The sequence below is a fragment of the Branchiostoma lanceolatum genome, chromosome 18 (assembly GCF_035083965.1).
Source record: "Branchiostoma lanceolatum isolate klBraLanc5 chromosome 18, klBraLanc5.hap2, whole genome shotgun sequence".
Lineage (NCBI taxonomy): Eukaryota > Metazoa > Chordata > Leptocardii > Amphioxiformes > Branchiostomatidae > Branchiostoma > Branchiostoma lanceolatum.
Genome location: NC_089739.1, coordinates 15,910,869 through 15,938,868, shown reverse-complemented (window position 1 = coordinate 15,938,868; position 28,000 = coordinate 15,910,869). Strand labels below are relative to the sequence as shown.

The window sequence follows — 28,000 nt, the reverse complement described above, 5'->3', positions numbered from 1 at the left end:
TGAATATACGCACTGCGCAACGCAACTTTGGGGTCAGCCCTAAGATTTTCGGTCAGAGGTCAGGACACGATCTGGGACCTCCATAGCCTCCCAGTCACCGTCTGGATAGATGAATCATGGCTGCCAAGAAGTCTTGGTAACTGGACCCTTGTTTCTATATCTTACATGCTTTTATATGCCAGAGGGGCGTTTTTGCTTGTCATTTATGCTATAATAGTTCACGTTACAAGCAAAAACGCCCTTCTGTAGTCGCCACGGCTAGTAGAAGCACCTTCCCCCCCCCCCCCCCCCCACAAGTACTCGACATGACAAGTGGACGTAAGTCACGCAGACACTTTACGTTATATAAAAGCATGTAAGATAAAGAAACAAAGTAGCTACCTTGTTACCTTCGCCGAGAAGGTTATGCATAGGGTAGCGTTTGTATGTATGTATGTATGTGTGTATGTATGTAATGTACAGGATAACTCGAGAAGGCTTGGATGGATTGTTTTGATATTTGGTACGTGGGTAGGTCTTGATGAGACTTGAAAATGATTAGATTTTGGGTCCCCTAGCGGCTTGTTACGGTACTGCAGCAGAACTTCCTGTTTTGATATCTTGTGTTCTGGACATGCTATGGAACTGATTCTTGAGTGGTAGATAGCTCTTTGGACAGAGAGTAAGTGGTATGGGTTTGGGCCCCCTAGCGGCTTTTTTGGAACTGCAGGAGCAGGTTTTTGCATCTGACTTCGAAAGGGAATAACTGAAGAAGGGCTTGATGGATGGCAATGATTTTTGGTAAGTAGATAGCTTGAGTGATGATGTACATGATTAGATACTTTTTATGCAAATCAGTATCTAATTTGCATAATTAATGAGGAAAGTTTATACATCCGCCAAATTCCATGATAGGACTCTGAAACATGTGACATATGTAACTGAGGAAGAGAGGAATATTAATTGATATGAACTATGCAAATGATGACCTTATTTGCATAATTAATGAGACAATACTATAACTCAAGATGGCCTTGATGGATGGTCATGATTTTTGGTATGTAGATAGCTTGTGTGATGCTTAGCATGATTGGACAATAATTATGCAAATCAGATACTAATTTGCATAATTAATGAGGCAACTTTAAAAAAATCTGCTTTGTGCCATGATATGACTATTCAAATTGTAACTGAGGAAGAGAGGAATGTTGAACATAGAAAATATGCAAATGTGGGCCTAATTTGCATACTTAAATGAGAAACTACTATAATTCCATACTGGTAAATGACGGAAATTTAATGCATTTAATACTTTTTTTGTGGCATCGGGAAGTTATGTGAATGTGAACATCGTTGAATCAAATTATGCTAATAAGGGCCTTATTTGCATAATTGATGATCAATATTAGCATAACCTTTTTAAGCTCATACTTTGTTAAGCTCATACTTTGGACATGTCATATTTTAAGACAATCAACTGGTCTGACTTATAATTGATGCGAAACACTCCTAATATGTCAGTCACAATTGTTAAAATCATTTGGCGAAGGTATGAGGTCGTGGAACTCTAGTTTCTATATCTTACATGCTTTTATGTAAAAACACATTTACTGGGGTGTCCCCAAAGGATATAGGAAAATGGCAGTGTGCACTCACACTGCAACTCACACTGAGTGTGAGTTGCGGTGTGAGTGCACACTGCCATAATTTTTCCTATATCCTTAGGGGACACCCCAGTAATGTGTTTTTGACGACTGCACAATGCTTATTTATAATGGACATAAACACTGACAAAAATTATGCTTGTTACTTTAGTTCACATAAACTCGCGGGGTAATCAAACTCGGGATTTTTAGAAACAGTGTATTCAGGGATATGTGCTCAAGATACAACATCAGTTATAACGCCATTAATGCAAACCTGACAGACTATCGTATTCAGAACGCTGAAAAGCTTCGATAATCATGCATTAGAAGATGGTGACGTCAAAAACTCTCCGTCCCTTATTGACACAGTCTGAGGGCTTCGTGGGAGAATCACACTACATGGTTGTTCGCTGGTTTATAAGACAAGTGTCACATCCGCTTCCTGCTAAACACAATTATTTACACGAAAACTTATTAGAATCTCTTTTGCTAACCTACAACTGGACTCTAAGTGTGATCAATCATCAAAACGCCACTTTGTTGCTGCAACCAATAGCTATGGCACTACGGCCTTTTCCTGCCACCATATTTATTACCCAGAATTCTGTTGTTCAGCAGACAACAAAGGTTTGTGAAGAACACTTTTTTTGTCTAAATGCTGTTTTGTCGTGTGTTTTTTTTGCTTGGACACGTTTATATGACTTTACAACTCTCTTCAAGCCAAGGTGGGAACAATAGCTGCTATACAAAAGCTAATTAGCGGCAAGATATTAATGATGGATATTCTCTCCTGAGAAAATGTTAGCTCCAGGGTGTCCGAGAGCACTGTCACTCTGCGGGCAGCGGATGGTAGTTTCAAATTACAATGATATCAGCACGACTAGAGACAAAATATAACATTTATAGCATTAGTGCAAAGGTAATCAGTCCCCCGAAAGTGCGAAATGGAACGAAATGGAACAAAATGGAACAATTTCGTTCCATTTCGCACTTTCGGGGGACCCAAGGTAATCCATGATATTGACAGAAAAAAAGGATGGTTTATTGTTCTGCCAGATTGGTTTCAATTAACTCGTATCGAAAAAATCCTGATTTTACGTGAGCTAACGTTATATGATAATTGTAGAACTCAATTTTTGCATGCTACATCACTGGTTTTAAATGGCATCCTTATTGATGGAGTTCTAAAGACACGATAAGATTCAAGGTCTCACACCGCAGAACAGCTTCCAAGATTCACCCTTCATACCGCGGCAGTCCCGCAAGACCTTTCGAGATATCCATATCTAATCCCGTGATACATGTACGTCCTGCGCTACCCTGCGGAACATCCCGTGCTATCCTGCAGTAGTACGTCCTGCGCCATCTTGCGGTATGTCCTGTAGAATCTTGCGGGACTGTGATGCATATCCCGACGCCTGTACTGTAACTCTGTTTGCCTGTGTGTGTGTGTGTGTGTGTGTGTGTGTGTATGTGTGTGTGTGTGTGTATTTGGAGGTACATGTGTGTGTGTTGATGTGTACGTTTGTGTTTGCGTACGTGTGTATGTGTGTGTGTGTGTGTATGTGACAGCTTGCAGCATCTGTGTATGTCTCTAAAGGCAGTGAAGTATGCATTCTCTGCTTGACTTCTTTACTTGTGAGGATATTTGAACCTGTTGCTTGTTGCTATTGTTTGAACCAGTCAGCTGAGTATGAAGCGTTCCCCTGACGCGGATGTCCTGCACGTGTCTGCCAAGAACCATGCCAGGAGAGTGCTGATTGGGCTGAACCATCAGCGACTGGAGGGGCAGCTCTGCGATGTGGTCCTCACAGTGAGTTTATTGTTTCTCAAGTCAACTTAGGAGTTTTTAAAATGATATCTGGTAATATTGGGGAATATGTACCAAACTTGGCATATCATTCTCACAAGGCATACAAAATGGTTTAACTGTCTTACCTCTTCATCCTAAATAAAAATGTCATGATTGTGCTTTTCGCAGGAATCTGTGGTGGGCAAATTGCACAAAAATGTACCATGTCTCTGTGTTTGGGGGAATAATACTGTCTTAGGCCCCGTTCATGATTGAAAAAGTAAAATGGCTCGAACCGTTTCAGCAAAGTAAACCGTTTTACTTGTGAAAATGAACGCTCTGTAACAGGTTTGTTCCATCTTACTCTGAACCTCCTCGCAAGGTAGTCTACAACGATTCAGAATAAAACGATTTCGCGGAATTGTCATCATGAACGCAAAAGCTTTACGGAAACGGTTGACATTGATGTTGATGATGTCGTACATTCGGGTACGTGGGAAAGAGTAAAAGTTTTTAGCTATCGGGTTCTAACAAATATCTGTTGGAGGGATGAGGAGGTCCAGAGGAAACTTTAGGGCATTCATCGGAACCAGGAGGTGTTCTATGAAAGGAACGCGGCTTCAAGAGGACAGCAGTTCAGTGCCGATGGAAGTACAACTCTTGGTTAGCGCGCGGAAAAGTGAAAGTATTAGCTGTCAATAGGATATTTTGGCCGCGTTTTGTAATAGTAAAATCTTGTTACGGCCGCCAACTCGAGGTGCGGGATCACAACAGACTTTGCATATTATGCAAATTCGATGTAAACCGTTTTCAGCGCGGGTGCAAGATTGCATCGCAGACGCAAAATGTAAACCATTTCAATTCGGAATATGTCCAAAACGGTTCGAACGGCTTTATTTTTTTGATCATGAACGGGGCCTTAATGTCAGGGAGAATTGTAATACTACTGCAGAACTTGTTGTCCTCATGTGCCTGTAGGTGAGTGGGAGGTCCATACCTGCACACAGAGGTGTGTTAGCGGAGCAGAGTGAGTACTTCAGGGCCATGTTTTCCTCTGGAATGTTGGAGACCACACAGCTGCATGTAGAGGTTGGAGCGCTGGAGCCCTCTGCTGTGGATCAGTTGATCAACTTCATGTATACAGGGGAACTGTCAGGTAGGTGACTTGTACTGTACTAGGTAAATCAACTTCATATATACAGGGGAACTGTCAGGTAGGTGACATGTACTGTACTAGGTAAATCAACTTCATGTATACAGGGGAACTGACAGGTAGGTGACATGTACTGTACTAGATAAATCAACTTCATGTATACAGGGGAACTGACAGGTAGGTGACATGTACTGTACTAGGTAAATCAACTTCATGTATACAGGGGAACTGACAGGTAGGTGACATGTACTGTACTAGATAAATCAACTTCATGTATACAGGGGAACTGACAGGTAGGTGACATGTACTGTACTAGGTAAATCAACTTCATGTATACAGGGGAACTGACAGGTAGGTGACATGTACTGTACTAGGTAAATCAACTTCTTGTATACAGGGGAACTGACAGTGTGAGGTGCAAGCCACTGGCAGCGGTCTTGGCCCTGTGTGTCCCAACAAGCATCACTTTGCACTTTGTGGGATTAAGGGAGAGTTTGTTTGCAGTGAACCACTGCACAAGCCGAGTTGAATCAAGATGAGTTGTGTGCTTTATAGTCTCTAGGCTGCGGTGTGCAAAGTATAAGATGGTGTCATCAGCATACATTGCTACTAGGGGTGGGTACCGGTACATAAAATTCAGGTCCGGTCCAGGTCCAGGTCCAGAGGGTCAGGTCCAGGTCCGGACCTGTACCTGTACCTGATTATAGTAGTGTCGCAGTACATCATATTTTGGAGAGCGAGACACACGTAAAAGTCTCCAAACGTCATGTCTGGAACGATATAATTTCTTAGGTTTGCACTTTGTCTCAAAATTATAACTATACTCTCCTCGCCGTCTGTTTTGTTTCTAGATATGATTCACAGCTAACGTCTTCGAAAACGACTCGTTAAATCTGCTGTTTTGAATTTCCTTAGACCAATTATAACCAGTTATGTGGCCGCCTGCTAGAAGAAATACCGTGTACCGGTACCCACCCCTAATTGCTACCTTACTTAGCTGTATACAGTTTGGAAGGTCATTAATGTATAAGATAGAAAGAAGTGGTCCAAGGATGGACCCTTGAGGTACGCTACAGAATTAAGGCAAATACATTGAGACCTTCTGGTCAGGTAAGACCTAAACCATTTACAAGATAATTCATTTAGATCATACTTTCTAACATAGGTTCTAAGTTTGAGCAGCATAATGGCATGATCAAGGGTGTCGAAAGCCCTTGACAAGTCACAGAAAATAACGCCAGTTTACCAGTCAAATGTCTTATCAATAAAAATGGACCGCCTCTGAGTTCAGGCCATCAAAAGTGAAAATTTGATGGCCGGACGCCCCTCTGGCGGATTCTACACAAAAGAAATCGCTATCCCGCCGGGCTGCATGAAATCATTATGCTATAGGGACTTTTTCAATGGCCCTCCCCCCAAGCCCTGTTTTTTTCAATGGCCCTCCCCTAGGCCAAAATTATTTTCAATGGCCCTCCCCTTCAGTGCACCAGCCCTCCCCCCTGCTAAGTATGGTACAGTCCCTTACATCCTTGAAAAATGGAGGTATTATTTTTTGTGGGTCTGTGTGTCTGTGTATGATTGTGTCTGTACATGAAAATGAACTCTGTTTGGATTGTACTTATGATATTTGGTATGCCAGGCCTAGGGTGATTGTAGGTTTTGGGAAGACAAGGGTAAAGTTGGACTTAATCAGATCTAGACAATTCTCGATTTTATAAAATGCTAAAACTACAAATAGTACATATCCATATCACTTCACCCTTGACTTGATTAACAACCCTTTTGTAATGGTGTCTTTATCTGTACATTTGTATTTGCAGTGACTCCAGACAATGTGCAGGATCTGTTGGCTGCAGCAGACATGCTACAGTTAATAGAAGTAAAAAAGTGCTGCATAGAACTTCTGCTGAGAGTCATCAACATTTCCAACTGCTTAGGTAAATAATAATGTGTTGTGATTTCTGGTACACACTAAATCCATATCTTCCAAAAATAGTTTCATCAGGTTGTTAGAACATAAAGGATATTTGGAGTTTCTTTTAACACAACCAAGTAATCTCACCTGCTGATGTTTTTGGTATCTATCAGACACCTTCTTCAGAGCTTCTGACTGGAGTACTGCTTCTCGCCGCTATAAGTAGCCGATGTAGGTGGCACTTTTGCGGCGAGAACACAATCCCAGACATATCCGTTGGATTAAGGAGGCGGTATGGATCAGGAAGTCAACACCAGTTATGAACCGGGACGAAGGGGGACACGAGCTCAGCCACGTTTGGGATTGTGTTCTCGCCGCAAAAGTGCCACCTACATCATCAGAGGGTAGTCCGGCCCTCTTAGCAAGGCGTAAGTAGTGCATATGTGGTTGTACCTTATATATTATGCCTTTAACGTGCTTGTCCCATGTGAGATCGCTGGTAACGGTAACACCCAGAAGCTTGAACTTCGTCACTCTTTCCACTGGTTGTCCGTTTAGCGTAAGTGGTGGGGGATTTACTGGGACTTTACGGCAGCTTATTATCATGCCCATGGTTGATGGTATCAAAGGCACGTGAAAAGTCTATAAAGGCCACATGGACGTCCGTATTGGGATTACCATTCAGAGCGTCATGCCATGCTTGTGTTGTCTGAACGAGGGCTGAGACGGTAGATCTACCCCGTCTGAAACCATGTTGTGAGTTAAGAATTTGGTCATTAGTGTCTTGCAGTAGTAGCTCACGGACAAAGACTTCTAACACTTTGCCGAGGCAACTAGTCAGGGAGATCCGACGGAACTCTTCAGGACCTTTCAGTTTTGACGTTTTGGGCACAGGAAATACCAGTTCTTCTTTCCATTTGCTAGGAAATGTGCCTTCTCGAAGACAGCTGTTGTAAATGTCGCACAGGATGGGAGCCAGCTCCTCATGGAAGGTTGACAGAAGCCAGGGCGGTATTTGATCACCCCCGGTCGCCTTGCGTGGGTTGACCCGTTTCAGCTGAAACTTCACTTGGCCAATGCTCAGCTCAGGTAGTGACCCGTCGGAGAGCTGGTCGACTACGTCTGTCACATCGGGAATGACACGGTGAACGTTGGACCAGACAGAGGAGAAGTGCTCGCTCAGAGACTCACAGAATTGTCTTTCTCCTCGGAAGCTGAGCTTTGCGGGGTTCTCCCTCTCGGCGCTGATGGGACTTCACCATGTCAAACCATTTGCTGGAATCAGTGTTCTTGAGATGTTCCACTTCTTTCTGATAGTACAACCTTTTGGCACTCTTCAGACAGCGTTGTACCTAAATAATGTTTCTCAGCTTTCGGTAAGTAACAGTAACAGTCACCTGATATGAAAGTTTTCTGTCTCTCTGCGATCAGACGTTTTATGCGTGGGTCCCGGGACGTGACATTTCCCTTCTTCAGGGGCACTGTCTTGTCAAGAAGTGGTCGCACGATGGAGTAGAACCGCTCTACTTTCTTGTCAACGTGTGGGGTTTCCTCCACTGGTGTAAAGTCTGCGAGGTTCAGTGCGAGTCCAAGGGACCTCATCGCAGCAGGCGTGCATTTCCTGCAGCAGTGGACTTGCACTGACTCTTTGTTTACCGACAGTTTAGTTAGAGACACTGAACATGAACACTTAAGAAAAATGATGCTGGATAAGGCAGTGTGGAGTGAAATATGTATTTGTTTAGTCCTGGCCGATGGCCGATAGATAGATAGATATTAGATAGATAGACACAAGTACATATACATGTAGTACCTAATACTATACAGTTTGCATTTGCAATGAAAAGGGATTGTGCGACTGTGTACATTTTGTTGGCACTTTTTTACCTGATGTAGGTTAATTGTGCTCAACATGAATGGATATAAAAACATTCTTATTGGTTCATTAGGAACGTGCCCATGTACGACACATTTTAACATGGTCATTCTTGAAAAAGACTATTCACTGAGTCAAAACTGGTTGAGTCTTTAATAGTGCTGTCATTTTCCCAACACCGTACACTAATGTGTGGTTTCTATTGAACTTGTTCTTGCAGGGATGAAGTGTTTAGGTGAGAGGTATATGTGCAGCAGTCTGGTGAATACAGCCCTGCAAGTCATCAAGTCCAGGTTTGCAGCTGTAGCAGGTGGAGAGGAGTTCTTACAGCTGTCCACAGCACACCTGACTCAGATACTCAGCTTTGAGGATTTGGAGTTAGGTCAGTGTTTCAGCTCAGTTTGTGTTATTGTGGAAGTGAATGTTCACCAGGCAGGGCCTCTTTGGTCGGTGTAGCTGCTGTCTCACATATAGGGCTATATATGGCAATGAACATGTAAATATTCATGATATGACAATATATCCCTGAACACCTCTTGATTTACATATAACTAATTCATAAAATGCAAACACACAACACACTCAACATGACCATATCCTCATCACCTAACCCTGCAAACACACAACACACTTATCAGAACCATGTCCTCACCACCTAACCCTGCAAACACATAACACACACAAAAGGACCATGTCCTCACCACCTGACCCTGCAAACACACAACACACTTATCAGGACCATGTCCTCACCACCTAACCCTGCAAACACACAACACACTCAACAGGACCATGTCCTCATCACCTAACCCTGCAAACACATAACACACTCAACAGGACCATGTCATCACCACCTAACCCTGCAAACACACAACACACTCAACAGGACCGTGTCCTCACCACCTAACCCTGCAAACACATAACACTGTGACTCAACAGGACCATGTCCTCACCACCTAACCCTGCAAATACATAACACACAGATCAGGACCATGTCCTCACCACCTAACCCTGCAAACACACAACACACTCAACAGGACCGTGTCCTCACCACCTAACCCTGCAAACACACAACACACTCAACAGGACCATGTCCTCACCACTCAACTCTACAACAAAAACACACACACTTATCAGGACGATCTCCTCACCACCTCACCCTGCAAATAAACCCTGCTTTAGGCCACACCCTGCATTAGGGCATCTAACATCGTTGACAGATGAATAGCTAGAATGTGCAAAATGTATGTAATGTACTTACCAATAACTACCCTTGATTATACAGCGTAGAATGTATTTTGACTTTCCTGTTCTTTCCATTCAAATTAAATGGAAGTGCATAGATTTTGATTTACAGTCTGTGTACCTTACACGTTCAGGTACATGTGCAGCATTGCAATTGGGCCTGGACAAGTTTGGCCAATCATCTTTAAGTTTAAAGATTTTCTATTGGTAAATGGCAATTTACATTTCCTCAAAGCAAGGGTAAACTTTAAGACAACTCTCATAATTCTGACCCTAATGCCCTACATTGTAAAATGGTCCAAACCAAATTTGAGTTCATAACAAAATAGCACTAAATTGTCATTTTGTAGCTATGTTATGTGTAACGCTTATATGTTTAATATTTACTGAATCTTGGTATAATCACTTGCCGTCAAACTTTTCTCAAAACTGGAAAAGACTCTGTAAAAGTGCCATTTCTACCTCCTTAAATCCATTATCATGATGCTGTATACTGTTCATGTACATTGAGATTTTCGGTAATAAAAGAGAACTTTAATTTGTGCTACATTTTGCTTGTATTTATATTTCACTCCCCACTTCTCTCCTCATTCAGTTAAATTGATTCAACTCCATCATTTTTGGGTCAAACGTCCTGAAATTTGGCATGAAAGTAAAGAAGACAAATACATGTACCCCAGATGTTTTTGTTTTTTCATGTTTTTGGAACAGGCCTTAAAACATTTTTATTGAGTTTTTTTCTGGCATTTTTAGACAAAAATTATATTTTTGGCTCCTGTTAAGTGATGAGGACATGGTCCTGTTGAGTGTGTTATGTGTTTGCAGCATTAGGTGGTGAGGACATGGTCCTGTTGAGTGTGTTATATGTTTGCAGGGTTAGGTGGTGAGGACATGGTCCTGTTGAGTGTGTTATACACATGTATGTTTGCAGGGTTAGGTGGTGGGGACATGGTCATGTTGTGTGTGTTACGTATTTGCAGGGTTAGGTGATGAGGACATGGTCATGTTGAGTGTGTTATATGCTTGCAGGGTTAGGTGGTGAGGACATGGTCCTGATAAGTGTGTTATGTGTTTGCAGGGTTAGGTGGTGAGGACATGGTCATGTTGAGTGTGTTATATGCTTGCAGGGTTAGGTGGTGAGGACATGGTCCTGATAAGTGTGTTATGTGTTTGCAGGGTTAGGTGGTGAGGACATGGTCCTGTTGAGTGTGTTGTGTGTTTGCAGCAGGGCTCTAGCCAGCGCCAGTTTTGCCGTAAATTTACGGAACTTTGCTTCGTGTTACGGAAAAAATTCAAGACCAATCCGTAAGCCTTGACGGAAAAAAAATCGGGAGAAAAGATATTGACAGGGCTTGAACTTTTGCAAAGATCTCCAGAAAAGAAGCGGAAGTTTGAAGCGAGGTCGATTCAGGCCATTTCTATCTTCCGCCGGCGGCAGGTGACAACCCCAAGGTGGCTTTATAGGTAGGTGACAGACGGAGGCGCGGAGGTTGCCAGTGGTTCGTGGGCCGAGAGAAAATCAGCATCGTGTGCCACCCCCCCCCTCCCCACTACTAGTGCACCACTACAATTCTGGCCGGTCGCGTCGGGCTGACGTTTTTTCGGCTGTTTTCCCCGGTTCACCGCTAGTTATAGCCACACAAAAAATACTCCGGTAGCTACCAGGCTTTCAGTATTTTTTTGGTAAACATTGTTAAAGTTTTACGCCGAGTTACACGCACTCTTCCCGCGAAAACTGGTGTTGATAGTTTTAGACCTCAGAATCAGATATCATCTACCAATAACAGCGTTCGTTCACGCCGCGTCACAGAAAATCGACCAATGACATACAAGTCTCGCGGTTCACGAGATGCGCGAATCCGCGAGGTTTTATCAGAAATTGATATTTGGTGCGAAGATGGGGCTTGAATCGACGAATTTTGATCAAATCAAGTGGAAGTTACCGGAGAAATCGACCATGGAAAACACGGAAGGAAAATATTGAACGTCTTTAGGGCGTTCTGTCCAAAGTCAGGGTGTCTCATTTCCTACTATATTTAGTAAAGGGCGCAAACGGGACCGGTACGACGCGTCGACCGGTGTTGAAAATGTTTTATTTCTGCCGACTTGAATTCACGTGTATATTTGTCAAATAAATAAGAAAGTTTTGTGGTGCTAAATTTCATTTATTTGCCGATTGTATACAACGAAGGCCCAATTAATTTTTTCACCCAAACTTGCCCCTCAAAATGCTGGAGATAGCGTTTCAGAGGGTCTAGATTTAAAAATTTCCCGGGGGGGAATACCCCCGGACCCCCCTAGAATTGCGACGCCTCGCGCCTTCGGCGCTCGATATGTTAGGTTTGTACAAAATTTTAGGGCTTACGGGATAAAATTTCAGGCTGGCTAGAGCCCTGGTTTGCAGGGTTAGGTGGTGAGGACATGGTCCTGATCTGTATATGTATTTGCAGGGTTAGGTGGTGAGGACATGGTCCTGTTGAGTGTGTTATATGTTTGCAGCATTAGGTGGTGAGGACATGGTCCTGTTGAGTGTGTTATGTGTTTGCAGGGTTAGGTGGTGAGGACATGGTCCTGTTGAGTATGTTATGTATTTGCAGGGTTAAATGGTGAGGACATGGTCCTGTTGAGTGTGTTATGTGTTTGCAGGGTTAAATGGTGAGGACATGGTCCTGTTGTGTGTGTTGTGTGTTTGCAGGGTTAGGTGGTGAGGACATGGTCCTGTTGAGTGTGTTATGTGTTTGCAGGGTTAGGTGGTGAGGACATGGTCCTGTTGTCTGTGTTGTGTGTTTTCAGGGTTAGGTGGTGAGGACATGGTGCTGATAAGTGTGTTATGTGTTTGCAGGGTTAAATGGTGAGGACATGGTCCTGTTGAGTGTGTTGAAGTGGTTAGACCACTCCCCAGACTGCAGAGTTAAGGAGCTGAGACCAGTGCTCCAGTGTGTCAGACTAAACCAAGTGTCAAAGGAAGCACTCCAAAATGCAGTGGACAACAGCAGCCTTCAGCAGTCTCTTGGTTAGTGCTAACAGTTTCCTGCAATTATAGAAGTAATGATTTAAAAAGATTTCAGCATTTATGACGGCCCTGTAAGTTGGTATACTGCATGAAGATATTTTCTTTGTCAGAAATTCTTGCACATGTGCCCAGATTTATGCTAATTTCCAGGCCATGTATGCCATGTAAATGATTGTGTGCAACCTAGATGTTCTTGGAAATGCTGTACTTGCATGTGCATGACATCTAAGGGCCCGGAAATACCTGTCTGGATGGATTATAATCCCTGCACGTGTCCTAGAAATTGGTGTGTGACTTTCTATGCCCATGATCGGTATATCATAGTACCACTATTATCATTTCAGGTAATGGGTAAGTTCTTAAGTTCCAAATTTTATAGTGTCATGAAAGTTCCTGCTTTTAACCCTGAAAATCCATGTTTTATTATATTCCCCTCCTGCAGAGAGGGAATATACTGTTTTTGCTTGCCTGTCTTTCTTCTTTTCTTCTTTTCTGTCAAAAACGTAGAAGTGGGGTGGTAGCTCTACTAATGGTATTGCAGAAAGTTATATGTACCTTATGGTACATGGTGCAGATATCATATTTGAGATGTAGGTACCTTTAGGTTAGGTGAATACACCTGGCCATAAATTATGCTAATGAGAACCAAATGTGCATAATTTATGCAGAGACTTCTTCTTTACTGTAAAAGCTATGGTTGTCATATTTGAGATGTAGGACATAGATTATGCTAATGGGGACCTCATTTGCTTAATTTATGAAACTTGTATTTCCCTTACGGTACATGCTGCGGATGTCGTATTTGAGATGTAGGTTCCTTTAGGAAAGGTAATACACCTGGACAAAGATTTGTTAATTAGGACCTCATTTGCATAGAAACTTGTATTTCCCTTACCGTAAAAGCTACGGATGTCATATTTGAGATGTAGGCACCTAAATAGGTTCCGGGTTGGAGTTCAAATCTGACCAGGGTAAGGGTCATGACCCGGTAATCTGCCGGAAGTGCGTGGTCGTCACTCTGATTTTTGGCCCCTGTTGCTTGGTGATCGTTTTAGCTGTGCATATTTTTTTTATCTCCTGAAAAGCCTGTGAGTTGTAGTATTTTTGGGCCTGGTGAAGTTGGTTTGCCATCGAAGGCTTGTTTGTATTAGTCTGCGCGAACGGTGATGCGTATTTTGCACCTGATGACCCAAATAGCATTGTTTTTAATGCATTTTCACCGAATTTGCGTCATCGGAGATTGCGAAAAAGTTATCACATGACTTCTTAATATTTTTCCTTTTTTCAGAGACTGTGACCATTTACTAAGCTTTCTCAGCATATATGCCATGACCCCAGGAAAACTCTTTTCTTCCGAGCAGGTTCGATCAAAAAAGTGTAAAAAAAATGATAATTTTCGGGTCCAAAATCTACATTTTACCATGGTTTCTACCCAAAATAAAGGGACAATGGACAATACCACTAAATACATAGGAAAGCAGCAGAAAACCGCTTTTTGCCCATGTGATTACATTTTCCGTCCTACTTTTCTTGGCGGAATTGTAGCCCATCAACCTGAGGGTGTCTGCCAACATACGAAATCGTAAAAAAATCTGGTCCAAGACCTTTAGGAAAGGTGAATACACCTGGACATGAATTATGCTAATGAGGACCTCAATTTATGCAGAAACTTGTATTTACCTTACAGTACATGCTGTGGATGTCATATTTGAGATTTAGATTCCTTTAGGAAACTAAGGTGAATTCATCTGGACATAAATTATGCAAATGTGTCCTCATCTTTTATTTCCCTTATCGTAAAAGCTATAGATGTCATATTTGAGATGTATGTACCTTTAGGAAAGGTGAATACACCTGGACATTAATTATACTAATGAGGACTGCATTTGCACCTGGACATCAATTATGCTAATGAGGACTGTATTTGCGTCATTCATGCAGAAACGTGTATTTCCCTTACGGTAACACCATTACCATAATACCGCCACGTTTACTGCAATTTCTAAAGTGATACTAATTTAGCAAGGGAGCAACTCATTATTTTTTCCTGGTTACATGTCGATGTTATAGCTTACCTTTGCCACTTATGCTGTGTATGTTTTTTTGTCTCTCTTGATCTCCTAAAGACGAAATATGGCAATCGTAAGATGTTGCGGAAATGCACTGAGAACGGGCATTCCATAATACCGCCAGGAAGAAACTCGGCAATTATCTCCCCATTTTTCACCATTATACATCAGCTGTTGTTCCTTTCTTTCGGGGTAGTGTGTACCCTAAATATAAAACGATGTCTGGGGATAAAAAAAAATCAATCGAAAACGGATTTTAACTGTTGCGAATTTTGATTTACTGTAGCCAGTCACAACTGCTATCACGTAAAACTTACGTCTGGCGTTCTACTTATGGTTCAGTTCACATAATGGCGGCTTCGTTTTTAGTGCAATGGTCGTATTAATTGTTGGTCTTATCCAAAAATTAAGATCGTCAAGATCCCAACTAGTCCGGCGTGCCCACCACCTCTCGTAATTGATATCTTGAGGGTTAAAGTTGACACGGCAGTTCTACTATGCCGCTGGGCATGAATCAGGAACAGTTCTCTCATGAGGACCGGCGGCCGCAATGTTCGATCCAGTTATGGAAGAATCCCAAGTGTGCCATGCAAATAAAGACATTTTTTGGGCTATTTATCACAAAAGATTTATTGGTTCCTGAGTAAATCTTTGATACTAATTTTCGTCTCCCATGCAAATACAAATGGTATCGACGTGGGGTCCCCAGTTGCAGCGGAGGGGTGCAAATTGTTTGAACCGCGATTTGGGACCAAACAATAGAAGGTTCATAATCCTACCATAAACTGTTGTTTCTTTGTGAAAATTCATCTATAGATATTATGCATATAGTGTGATGCATGTAGATGCAAAACATTTCTCAGTGCTTTGTAGAAATTACACCCGCCCCTTCAAACTATTGGTTTCACGGAGATTTTCGCGGGAATTTTCCTGTTACGCAATACGGGGGGGGGGAGCCAGTCTCAGGCGAAAACAATGAAAATGGCGACGTTCTATTTTGCGCCAGGTCAACCGCAGTTACGGCGATTAAACAACCGTTCTTGACGATAGATCACACTTCGACACGAGTTGAAGGCCAGTAAAAGAAACTTTATTTTGCTGTTGTTTAAATGATCGTCTTGAGCTTGAAGAACGTGCGATTATCATACGCAAATCCAGCGAACAACGTGCGATGGCATGATGATATGTTATTCCCACGACGCGCTCGCCTGTCATGATAAGGGATCAAAAACATTTGACCTCGTTGTCTTCGAATGTCTCGTTAGTGAGGCCTTTCTTAGAGTGTATTAAACACCTTGATGTCTGAAGTGTGCATACCTCGGAAATCACTGTTGCTGCACGAGTAGAGCCCTTAGAATTCCTCGCTTTTTAGATTTGGCGGTATTATGATTAGTGGCGGTATTATGGTAATGGATGTTAAATGCTATGGATGTTACCTTTTACCGTGTAGACTCAATTATGAAAAGTGAATACACCCGAACATAAATTATGCTAATGAGGACCGTATTTGCATAATTTATGCAGAAACATGCATTTCCCTTACGGTACATGCTACGGATGTCATACTTCACATGTAGGTACCTTTAGAAACATTTAATACACCTGGACATAACTTATGCTAATGACGACCTCCTTTCCATAATTCATGCCGAAACTTCATAATTCCCTTACAGTAAATGCTAAGGATGTCATATTTGAGGTGTAGGTAATTGGAGGGGAATATCCTGTATTTTCTCGAAAATGTTGCCTTTCTAGTGCCAAATTTCACTACTGCTTTCCCACTTTTGGTCCAGTACAATGTATAGTATTACTGTATTAGGTATGTTCATAATAGACCATTTTATGATATGATATCTGACATATAATATTATCATGTCATAATAGTACTTTTCACAATATTAGCTGCATGTCAAGGTCATATCACAGGTCAAAGTTAACCTAGATGTCCAAAATACTTTTTTTTCCTAAACGTGTTCATGTACATGTGATACTATGTTTGTTTGTTCCATCTTGTGTAGGTACAAAAATGTAGTCAAGGTTGCTTGCCCAGGGAAAAGCGTATTGACTCCAAGTGCATGCAATCGTCATGTAACCTCAAATTCTTGCAACATCAATTTAAGCCATATACATTATTACATTACATTACATGTACGTGGATCTTGGTAGAATTAGTGAAGTCTCCACACCACGTTTTCAGAGAATGCAATCATAATGACATTGTGCATTGATTTGTCTGGCACTAGAATTTTCCTTTCTTTTAGTTGTTGAATGATATATTCCCATGTTGGCTACATACGGTTTCATGTACATTTATTATACACCTTAAACTATCTGCACATCAAAGAGGGATGTCGGAAATCATTCTGTACTCCTTCAGGAATGTTCTCCCTTGTGTTGGAGTGAGGGTTAACCAAAAATTTTGTCTAACTCACTATTCTCCCTGCTCTTTCCCTGCATGTAGAATGTGTTAACTACCTCAGAAGAGTACAAGAGGGCAAAATGCCTGGAAGCGCCCAACCTGCAATACATGCACAGGCTCGAGTTCCCACCAAATACTTGTATGTCTTGGGAGGTCACTCTCAATCCAGAACAATGTAAGTTGCCTCATATTCCAGCCATATTAACCATGATTGTAGAATGCAATCTTTTTAAATCAACATAACTATAATGTTAACTATCAAGTACTATATTCTCACTTAATCTATTGACATGTAGCCTCATGTTAAGTTATTATGAATGAGTGCTTGCTTACCTCCATCACTCGATAATCTGCTGTTGTTCTCCTTCAAGACTCTGGCGGCCAGTGTTGTCTCCCACCTTTCTCAGCGTAGATGTGGACATTTTAATCATCTATCCAATATCTGTTGGTGATGTTTTGGGCTGAGAGTGCAAATCAGTATAAAATGGCTACTTACCAAGTAGTCACAGTTCTATTAACAGGCCATGTGTCTAACTGCTGTCATAATATTCCGTAGGTACAATTTCAATGCTAATGCCAGATTCTTTAGAAAACAGTACTAGTTCTTTTCATAGAGGCCAAAACGGCAGATTTTTTCAAGAGCACTTATGTTTTGGTGACAAATAGCTTTGGAGAAGTGTTATGGGTTTGAGCCTTCTATCAGTTGTAGAACTGTAGGGGCATTTGTGTTAAAATCTTTCAAAGAGGATAACTGAACAAAGGAACAACAGATTTCAATTATGTTGGCCATGCAGATGTACACCCGTTAGATGGAAGTAATGTAAATTAGGACTTAATTTGCACGATTCATGAAACAAGATAAAGATGTTCACAAAAGCTCTAAATATTTCATGGAGTCATAGTGATTATCACTTGTTGATATATTTCAGGGGCAGAAACCCCATACCAAAGTGTGAGAGATTCAATCTGAAGACACAAGAGTGGTCGGACATTAGAGACCTCCCTCCATCCATGTCATGTCCCCATCACATCATCGCGCAGCATGCTTTCGTTGTTGACAACAACCTGTATGTCCTGAACATCCTGAAAACAGAGCATCCCAGCCAGGCTACACACTACAGTAAGATTACCTACCACATGTGGAAATACAGCGCCTTGCAAGATAAGTGGATCAGCATGAACACTGACTTTCAGCTGCCATGTCTTCCTCAAGAATTCCAGGGAGCCACAGTCATCCATTCTCAGCCAGACAACATTGTTTACCTCATATCTTCTCATACGTTCTTAGCATTGGATTTAAATCAAGATTCGTGCCAAAGACTTCCTGACTTTTTAGAGCCAAAGATCTACCATGGAGGTGCAATGTTGAAGGGCAAGTTGTATGTAGCAGGGGGCATGCACACTGGGAGTTGCTGTGGTGTGTTAGGTCGGATTGAGGTCTTCTCATCTGTGCACTGTTACGACCTCGTTGAGAAGAAGTGGACTGAAGGGACAGGCATGTTAGACAGAAGAGCCGGAATGGGCTTTGCTGAACTAGGTGGGTCGTTGCTTCTTATCCGTGAAAATGTGAATAGTTTTTGTCTGTTACTGTGTGATACATGTTGTTATTACATGTTGTTAATGTGCAGGTGCAACTGTATGCTCTAGGACTCTCTAAAATGTGGCAGCAGTCAGTTGACACACTCAGGGGCAAGTATTCCTCTGCTGCCAGGCCCTATCCCCAGGGACCCCACAGTGGTCGAAATACAAATTTAAGGGATAAGGATCAGAATCTGTTTATAACATGGTGGAAACAGGAGTTTCATTTGGAGTTTTACTGAGTGATGTGTTGTTTGAAAGACCTCTCACCACCAGCAGCATTGAACAACATGAACAGAAGGTTTACATTTTGGCAAAGGAATCATCCAATGAGTTCATGGAACTCTAGTTATGTTTGTGCAGATACAGCTGTGTACTGTAGGAGGTTACTGTGTGGTACATGTTGTAACACAGTTATGTTTGTGCAGATACAGCTGTGTACTGTAGGAGGTTACTGTGTGGTACATGTTGTTTTGTTTGTGCAGGTGCAGCTGTGTACTGTAGGAGGTTATTGTGTGGTACATGTTGTTTTGTTTGTGCAGGTGGGAAACTGTATGCTGTAGGAGGTTACTGTGTGGTACATGTTGTAACACAGTTATGTTTGTGCAGATACAGCTGTGTACTGTAGGAGGTTATTGTGTGGTACATGTTGTTTTGTTTGTGCAGGTGGGAAGCTGTATGCTGTAGGAGGTTACTGTGTGGTACATGTTGTAACACAGTTATGTTTGTGCAGATACAGCTGTGTACTGTAGGAGGTTACTGTGTGGTACATGTTGTTTTGTTTGTGCAGGTGGGAAGCTCTATGCTGTAGGAGGTTACTGTGTGGTACATGTTGTCATGTTTGTGCAGGTGCAGCTGTAAGCTGTAGGAGGTTACTGTGTGGTACATGTTGTTTTGTTTGTGCAGGTGCAGCTGTATGCTGTAGGAGGTTAATGTGTGGTACATGTTGTTAATATGTTTGTGCAGGTGCAGCTGTGTACTGTAGGAGGTTACTGTGTGGTACATGTTGTTATGTTTGTGCAGATACAGCTGTGTACTGTAGGAGGTTATTGTGTGGTACATGTTGTTTTGTTTGTGCAGGTGCAGCTGTATGCTGTAGGAGGTTAATGTGTGGTACATGTTGTTATGTTTGTGCAGATACAGCTGTGTACTGTAGGAGGTTATTGTGTGGTACATGTTGTTTTGTTTGTGCAGGTGGGAAGCTCTATGCTGTAGGAGGTTACTGTGTGGTACATGTTGTTTTGTTTGTGCAGGTGCAGCTGTGTACTGTAGGAGGTTATTGTGTGGTACATGTTGTTTTGTTTGTGCAGGTGGGAAGCTGTATGCTGTAGGAGGTTACTGTGTGGTACATGTTGTAACACAGTTATGTTTGTGCAGATACAGCTGTGTACTGTAGGAGGTTATTGTGTGGTACATGTTGTTTTGTTTGTGCAGGTGCAGCTGTATGCTGTAGGAGGTTACTGTGTGGTACATGTTGTTATGTTTGTGCAGGTGCAGCTGTATGCTGTAGGAGGTTAATGTGTGGTACATGTTGTTATGTTTGTGCAGGTGCAGCTGTATGCTGTAGGAGGTTACTGTGTGGTACATGTTGTTATGTTTGTGCAGGTGCAGCTGTATGCTGTAGGAGGTTACTGTGTGGTACATGTTGTTTTGTTTGTGCAGGTGGGAAGCTGTATGCTGTAGGAGGTTACTGTGTGGTACATGTTGTAACACAGTTATGTTTGTGCAGATACAGCTGTGTACTGTAGGAGGTTACTGTGTGGTACATGTTGTTTTGTTTGTGCAGGTGGGAAGCTCTATGCTGTAGGAGGTTAATGTGTGGTACATGTTGTTATGTTTGTGCAGGTGCAGCTGTATGCTGTAGGAGGTTACTGTGTGGTACATGTTGTTATGTTTGTGCAGGTGCAGCTGTATGCTGTAGGAGGTTACTGTGTGGTACATGTTGTTATGTTTGTGCAGGTGCAGCTGTATGCTGTAGGAGGTTACTGTGTGGTACATGTTGTTTTGTTTGTGCAGGTGCAGCTGTATGCTGTAGGAGGTTAATGTGTGGTACATGTTGTTATGTTTGTGCAGGTGCAGCTGTATGCTGTAGGAGGTTAATGTGTGGTACATGTTGTTATGTTTGTGCAGGTGCAGCTGTATGCTGTAGGAGGTTAATGTGTGGTACATGTTGTTATGTTTGTGCAGGTGCAGCTGTATGCTGTAGGAGGTTACTGTGTGGTACATGTTGTTATGTTTGTGCAGGTGCAGCTGTATGCTGTAGGAGGTTACTGTGTGGTACATGTTGTTTTGTTTGTGCAGGTGGGAAGCTGTATGCTGTAGGAGGTTACTGTGTGGTACATGTTGTAACACAGTTATGTTTGTGCAGATACAGCTGTGTACTGTAGGAGGTTACTGTGTGGTACATGTTGTTTTGTTTGTGCAGGTGGGAAGCTGTATGCTGTAGGAGGTTACTGTGTGGTACATGTTGTAACACAGTTATGTTTGTGCAGGTGCAGCTGTATGCTGTAGGAGGTTACTGTGTGGTGCATGTTGTTTTGTTTGTGCAGGTGCAGCTGTATGCTGTAGGAGGTTACTGTGTGGTACATGTTGTAACACAGTTATGTTTGTGCAGGTGCAGCTGTATGCTGTAGGAGGTAACTGTGTGGTACATGTTGTTTTGTTTGTGCAGGTGCAGCTGTATGCTGTAGGAGGTTACTGTGTGGTACATGTTGTTTTGTTTGTGCAGGTGCAGCTGTGTGCTGTAGGAGGTTATTGTGTGGTACATGTTGTATTGTTTGTGCAGGTGGGAAGCTGTATGCTGTAGGAGGTTAATGTGTGGTACATGTTGTCATGTTTGTGCAGGTGCAGCTGTGTGCTGTAGGAGGTTATTGTGTGGTACATGTTGTTATGTTTGTGCAGGTGGGAAGCTGTATGCTGTAGGAGGTTACTGTGTGGTACATGTTGTTTTGTTTGTGCAGGTGCAGCTGTATGCTGTAGGAGGTTAATGTGTGGTACATGTTGTTTTGTTGTGCAGGTGGGAAGCTGTATGCTGTAGGAGGTTACTGTGTGGTACATGTTGTTTTGTTTGTGCAGGTGCAGCTGTATGCTGTAGGAGGTTAATGTGTGGTACATGTTGTTTTGTTTGTGCAGGTGCAGCTGTGTGCTGTAGGAGGTTATTGTGTGGTACATGTTGTTTTGTTTGTGCAGGTGGGAAGCTGTAAGCTGTAGGAGGTTACTGTGTGGTACATGTTGTTTTGTTTGTGCAGGTGCAGCTGTATGCTGTAGGAGGTTAATGTGTGGTACATGTTGTTTTGTTTGTGCAGGTGCAGCTGTATGCTGTAGGAGGTTACTGTGTGGTACATGTTGTTTTGTTTGTGCAGGTGGGAAGCTCTATGCTGTAGGAGGTTACTGTGTGGTACATGTTGTTATGTTTGTACAGGTGGGAAGCTCTATGCTGTAGGAGGTTACTGTGTGGTACATGTTGTTATGTTTGTACAGGTGGGAAGCTCTATGCTGTAGGAGGTTACTGTGTGGTACATGTTGTTATGTTTGTGCAGGTGCAGCTGTATGCTGTAGGAGGTTACTGAGTGGTACATGTTGTTTTGTTTGTGCAGGTGGGAAGCTCTATGCTGTAGGAGGTTACTGTGTGGTACATGTTGTTATGTTTGTACAGGTGGGAAGCTCTATGCTGTAGGAGGTTACTGTGTGGTACATGTTGTTATGTTTGTACAGGTGGGAAGCTCTATGCTGTAGGAGGTTACTGTGTGGTACATGTTGTTATGTTTGTGCAGGTGCAGCTGTATGCTGTAGGAGGTTACTGTGTGGCACATGTTGTTATGTTTGTGCAGGTGGGAAGCTCTATGCTGTAGGAGGTTACTGTGTGGTACATGTTGTTATGTTTGTGCAGGTGGGAAGCTCTATGCTGTAGGAGGTTACTGTGTGGTACATGTTGTTATGTTTGTGCAGGTGGGATTAGCTGTATGCTGTAGGAGGTTACTGTGTGGTACATGTTGTTATGTTTGTGCAGGTGGGAAGCTCTATGCTGTAGGAGGTTACTGTGTGGTACATGTTGTTATGTTTGTGCAGGTGGGATTAGCTCTATGCTGTAGGAGGTTACTGTGTGGTACATGTTGTTATGTTTGTGCAGGTGGGATTAGCTGTATGCTGTAGGAGGTTACTGTGTGGTACATGTTGTTATGTTTGTGCAGGTGGGAAGCTCTATGCTGTAGGAGGTTACTGTGTGGTACATGTTGTTATGTTTGTGCAGGTGGGAAGCTCTATGCTGTAGGAGGTTACTGTGTGGTACATGTTGTTATGTTTGTGCAGGTGGGATTAGCTGTATGCTGTAGGAGGTTACTGTGTGGTACATGTTGTTATGTTTGTGCAGGTGGGAAGCTGTATGCTGTAGGAGGTTACCAGCACATCAGACGACTGGACACAGCTGAGGTGTACAGCCCAGAGTCGAACAGCTGGACCTATATAGCTAGTCTGCACAGGTCCAGGACATACTGCCCTCTGCTAACGTGGAATGGGAATCTGTATGTAGTTGGAGGTACAGACATGACCTTCATGTATCATGACAGGCTTTTGATCTTTCTGTACCAAAAAGGGCTGCTGTCTTGCATGTAACGTAACATGAGCAATTATCGTCCAATTTATTCAAAACGTATTTATCTTGAAACCGCGCGGACAGAGCCAGATGTTAAACCCATGGGCAGAAATATCTGATTCAGTTCTTCTAAAAAGAAAATGCATGGTGACTGTAAGCATGTATTTATACTTATGACGTTCTTTATTGCTCATGAGAACAGGGTTTGGCATAATACACTGCGACATGTGGGCATGACCCAGACTGGACGTAAACTGGTCATGTGACGTTAGTGTGTTTCATTTTAATCTTATTTGCCTAGTTCATGTTTGCAAAATGAGTTTTGAAAAATTTCACATTGAATTTTGCACATTGGTCAGGATTGTCAGTTTTGGCATGGGTCGGAATGGTCCTTTTTGCACAAACGTGATCTTGGAATGGTCCATCTTTGCATGGGGGAGAGATGTAAAGTAGGCATTTGCTTGTATTGGCTTTCTAAAACACATACAAGCTTAAAGGTTTTTCCAGTTTTTTTTACATTAACTGTACTAGACCTTCGGCTGTGTATACATTCCTCAGAGTGATACAGACTGGTTCTACAGAAAGAATCAGAAAATGTGGGGGGGGGGGCTAACTCTTAACGACAGGTACTAGATTTCTGGCGAAGTCAACACCCACAGAGCCGGTCCTTTCAAATGCAAAGTAGCCAATTAACACCGATCTACTGGCACGAGGGTCAAGAAGGAATATTTCACACGCATTGTCCGTCGATTACTGGTTGATTGTTGATAGCGGCAATACATTACAAAGGAACTTCCTTTACCTTGCAGCACGTTTTAACTTCGTGTCATACCTTTTTTTCATGTACGAAAATAATGTTCAGCGATGGACTATGTGACATTTACATACAAAACTTTACATTTATTGTCATCAGAAAATACATGGTAGTAGTATCATGTTTGCCTCAGGCCATAGTCAGTACAAGGTGGTTTCATATAGTCTATATAAAACCTCCTTTGGTTGGGCACTACTGTGCTGTACGAATTCAGGCCGAATGTGGAGTCTACTGTCCAAACGCTGTTGGGGCTGAAGCGTTCTGCCGCTGCTATTCTGTCTGGGGGGGACTGCAGATGAGATGGGGAGAGATCCTGGTTGTGTTAAGAAAAAATTGTAAGCCAGTGATTGACCATTCAGGTGTATTGGCTTTCTTGTGCAATGCATTGATGTGAATATACATATATTTACTGCACAAATTGTAATTTATGTTATGCACATCAAAAGGACCACCTCAGGTTCGTTCCATGGCGCAAAGGGGGTATCCTGGATTAACCTGAGAAGGTGCTTCTTCATGACACACACAAAGTCAGAGATAGATTGTGACCCTTCTGAAGACTAGGATAAACTTGCTAATTTAGGGACTGTATGCATCACTGCCTCTAACATGGGTTCCCACAACAACCCTCCCTCTCCGGTACAGTATCTGTCATTGCATCAGGAGGATCAGGCATGCATTCATGTGACATGATGTGTGTTACTTTGCAGGCAAGTCTTTAACCAGGAAGGATGGAGGTGCCAGGATAACCCTGAGCTGTGCAGAAATGTACCATCCCCAGACGGATTGCTGGAGCAGCATCCCTTCCATGAAGCTACCACGCTGTATGATGGCAGCTGCCGTCATGTGATGGTCTCTAGCAGCCATGTGAAATAAATGGAAAAAAAAACAGGTTATCTATTGGGATCTGGTTGGGCATACAGGAAGTTTTCACCCCCCATTTTATGCCCGTTTCCAGGCTTCTGTTCTGTAAATTCATATATGTTATTTATCAGCCAATCATAGTTCTTGAAAGTGTTGCTGGGAGAAAGACAAATGCTGCGACCCCTTGAGCTGAGTTCTCAGACAGGAAAGTTCTTATGTATCTTGCATTATGAAATATTGCTTTTGATGCTTGTCTGAAACCAAGTTGGACAAAAGATCTTCAATTTTGTACTGTTGAAAAGCAAACTTGTCAGTCACCTGATGTAACATACCTCCCTGCATGTCTACTTGTGCATTATCTTGACATGTACATCCCTACCTACTCGTATCCTATGTACAGTCTAGTTCTCCATTTGATATTCTAATCCAGAGACTCCATTCAGTTACATTATTAATTATGAGGCCGTGATAGGATGCATAAGCATTCTGGTTTCCATAGAAAGCTTCTGTTTTTCATAAGATTCATACTGTTTTGTATAATTGTATTTTCCTTTTCATAAAATTTGTACAAATCTTTAAATGCATTGGCACTCCTGATTATACAATTGGCCAGCCAACAATAGCTGCATGTATGTTGGCACAACTGTTTGATTAACGTTATTCTAATAACCAGACGGTTACTCATATTATGGGTGCATGTGTGTCTGCCTTATTTGCCTTTTTAAAAAGATTTTGAGTCAGCTTTTGATAAGAAGAAAGTTCTACGGGAAGAATATTTGATGGGCTACTCATTTTCATGTCCCGCCTTTCCCTCAGTATGGTGACAAAAGACCGGCTCTGTCCCTATAACCACCTCATAAACATGGTTATTGGAACCAAGCAGGTCTTACATCACACACATATGAATACATATATCTAACTCACAATAATGGCCTCTTCTGCTGTGATATACATGTGGGTGTTATATGCTTCATGCCTGTACAGTAGTAAACGTCATGGGTGATATACAGGACTTAACACTTTACAGTGCATTGATCCTTGATCCTGAAACAACTGCTAGTAAAGTCATTATTGGGACTGTAGGTCTGTTTCATCAAATTGATAAAGGAATGCCTTTTATTGATTATGTCATAGCATTGTGGTCTGTATTTTACCTAATATTATCTTACTGTAAGATTTGAGTGAATTGTAATAAACTATTTTCTAAATTGTTCATGTGCAAGATCTTTTTAAAACTTCCATCCCTTGAACCACCTAACATAGGCAACCACTTGGCCCAGGCAACCACATTAAAACAGTCCCGTCCATTTTCAGCAACCACCTGTCCACAACAACCACATGTCCACAACAACCACCTGTCCCCAGCAACCACCTGTCCTCAGCAACCACCTGTCCTCAGCAACCACCTGTCCACAATAACCACCTGTCCACAATAACCACCTGTCCACAACAACCACCTGTCCCCAGCAACCACCTGTCCTCAGCAACCACCTGTCCACAATAACCACCTGTCCACAATAACCACCTGTCCACAACAACCACCTGTCCCCAGCAACCACCTGTCCTCAGCAACCACCTGTCCTCAGCAACCACCTGTCCACAACAACCACCTGTCCTCAGCAACCACATGTCCACCACACCACCTGTCACCAGCAACCACCTGTCCTCAACAACCACCTGTCCACAGCAACCACCTGTCCTCAGCAACCACCTGTCCACAGCAACCATTTTTCCTCAGTCGTTTGAGTGGTTGCTGAGGCCATGTTCGACTGGAGAACATTTGAGATAAGGATGGAGATTATATCATATATCTTGTATTAGTTAAGTCCATTTGTTCGTAAAACTCCAGCTGAGCAGGCAGGCAGGTATCAGTTTTTATTACATCTAATATCCTGTCACACCTCAGCCCTACATATGCAACTCATATTGTTGTTTAATAGGAAATTTATAGATCCATAGCAATGGTTTATCAGAGATACCACTTCACATCATCACTGTCGCAGCCCGAAGGCTGAGTTGATTTGTGACAGTACAAAATACGACTGTCACTGTAACAATAAAAATGGCGTAATAGATTTTGAAATACTTTTTAGAAAGTTAGAATCAGCGTAATAGATGGGTTACTTGACAGCGAGAGTTTCACATAGAAATTATCAATCAGACTTATACTTCGGATTAAAAGATAGAACATTTAAACAGTTCTGTGTTGAATAAACGATGACCATTATAACGAGTAGGGGAGGTATGCAAGGCCATTAATAGTCTGTCCAGTGGGAAGGCTAATGATGTGCAGGGCATTTCAGCTGAGCATCTTAGGCCTACCGGGCCCGATGTGACGCCAAATCCTTGAGCTGCCAAATACGTGAGAGGTCAGGTACTGCACCTGTGTGGATTTAGGGCTGGTCAGTCGATGGGGGCAGGGCAAGATTTGGGGTTAGGGTTAAGATTAGGCAACCGGTGCAATGGCCTAGTTGGTAGAGTGCTCGCCTTGCACACAGTAGGTCGTGAGTTCGAACCCCGGCCGGGTCATACCAAAGACTTTAAAAATGGTACATACTGCTTTCTCTGCTCAGCACTCAGCATTTGGGAAAGAGTATGGAAGTTAAACACACATCACTACCAGCGGACTAGCCCCCTGCTGTAGTGACTTGCACAAATGTGAGTGGCCCAAGGGCTATAGATATGGAGATGGGTGCCACCCCTACGCGTCTTTTCAAGACGCCTGGGTCACTTTAACTTTATTCATAAATTATGCAAATTAGGTCCTCATTAGCATAATTTATTGTCAGGTGTATTCACCTTTCCTAAAGGTACCTACATCTTAAATATAACATCCGTACCATGTAACGTAAGGTACATATACCATTCTGCAATACCATTAGTACAGCTACCACCCACATCTACTTGGTTTTTGGCAGAAGAAGAAGAAGAAGAAAGAAGAAGAACAGACCTGGGAGGGGAATATAATAACCACGTCCCACGAATGTTTAGCACTTACAGTACTCCTCCCACGTATACTGGAGTCGTCCTCGGGAATTTGGCTTGACACCGG

At 42.5% G+C, this 28,000-nt stretch overlaps 1 protein-coding gene across 7 annotated transcripts; it reads left to right on the top strand.

Annotated features, from left to right (window-relative positions):
• Positions 1-26: 26 nt before the first annotated feature.
• LOC136423818 (kelch-like protein 12) lies at positions 27-26,161 on the top strand. Of its 7 annotated transcripts, none has more exons than XM_066412143.1 (11): positions 27-136; positions 3,309-3,438; positions 4,396-4,573; positions 6,391-6,507; positions 8,582-8,743; positions 12,446-12,616; positions 17,147-17,279; positions 18,034-18,641; positions 20,469-20,492; positions 23,076-23,216; positions 24,795-26,161. In XM_066412143.1, the coding sequence occupies exons 1-11, from the start codon at positions 117-119 to the stop codon at positions 24,932-24,934; spliced, it is 1,824 nt and encodes a 607-aa protein (XP_066268240.1). In that variant the 5' UTR covers positions 27-116; the 3' UTR covers positions 24,935-26,161. The 7 variants fall into 7 exon arrangements, with proteins under 7 accessions (XP_066268240.1, XP_066268239.1, XP_066268238.1 ...); XM_066412142.1 differs by lacking the exon at positions 20,469-20,492 and adding an exon at positions 19,877-19,900; XM_066412141.1 differs by lacking the exon at positions 20,469-20,492 and adding an exon at positions 19,473-19,496.
• The last annotated feature ends 1,839 nt before the right edge of the window (positions 26,162-28,000 follow it).

Bases quoted from the DNA above. Each gene is read 5' to 3' on its own strand.
- LOC136423818 (XM_066412140.1), top strand. From the start codon at position 117: ATGGCTGCCAAGAAGTCTTG. The intron at 4,574-6,390 runs GTAGGTGACTTG...TTGTATTTGCAG, and splicing joins GTATACAGGGGAACTGTCAG to TGACTCCAGACAATGTGCAG. The intron at 17,280-18,033 runs GTAAGTTGCCTC...GATATATTTCAG, and splicing joins CACTCTCAATCCAGAACAAT to GGGCAGAAACCCCATACCAA.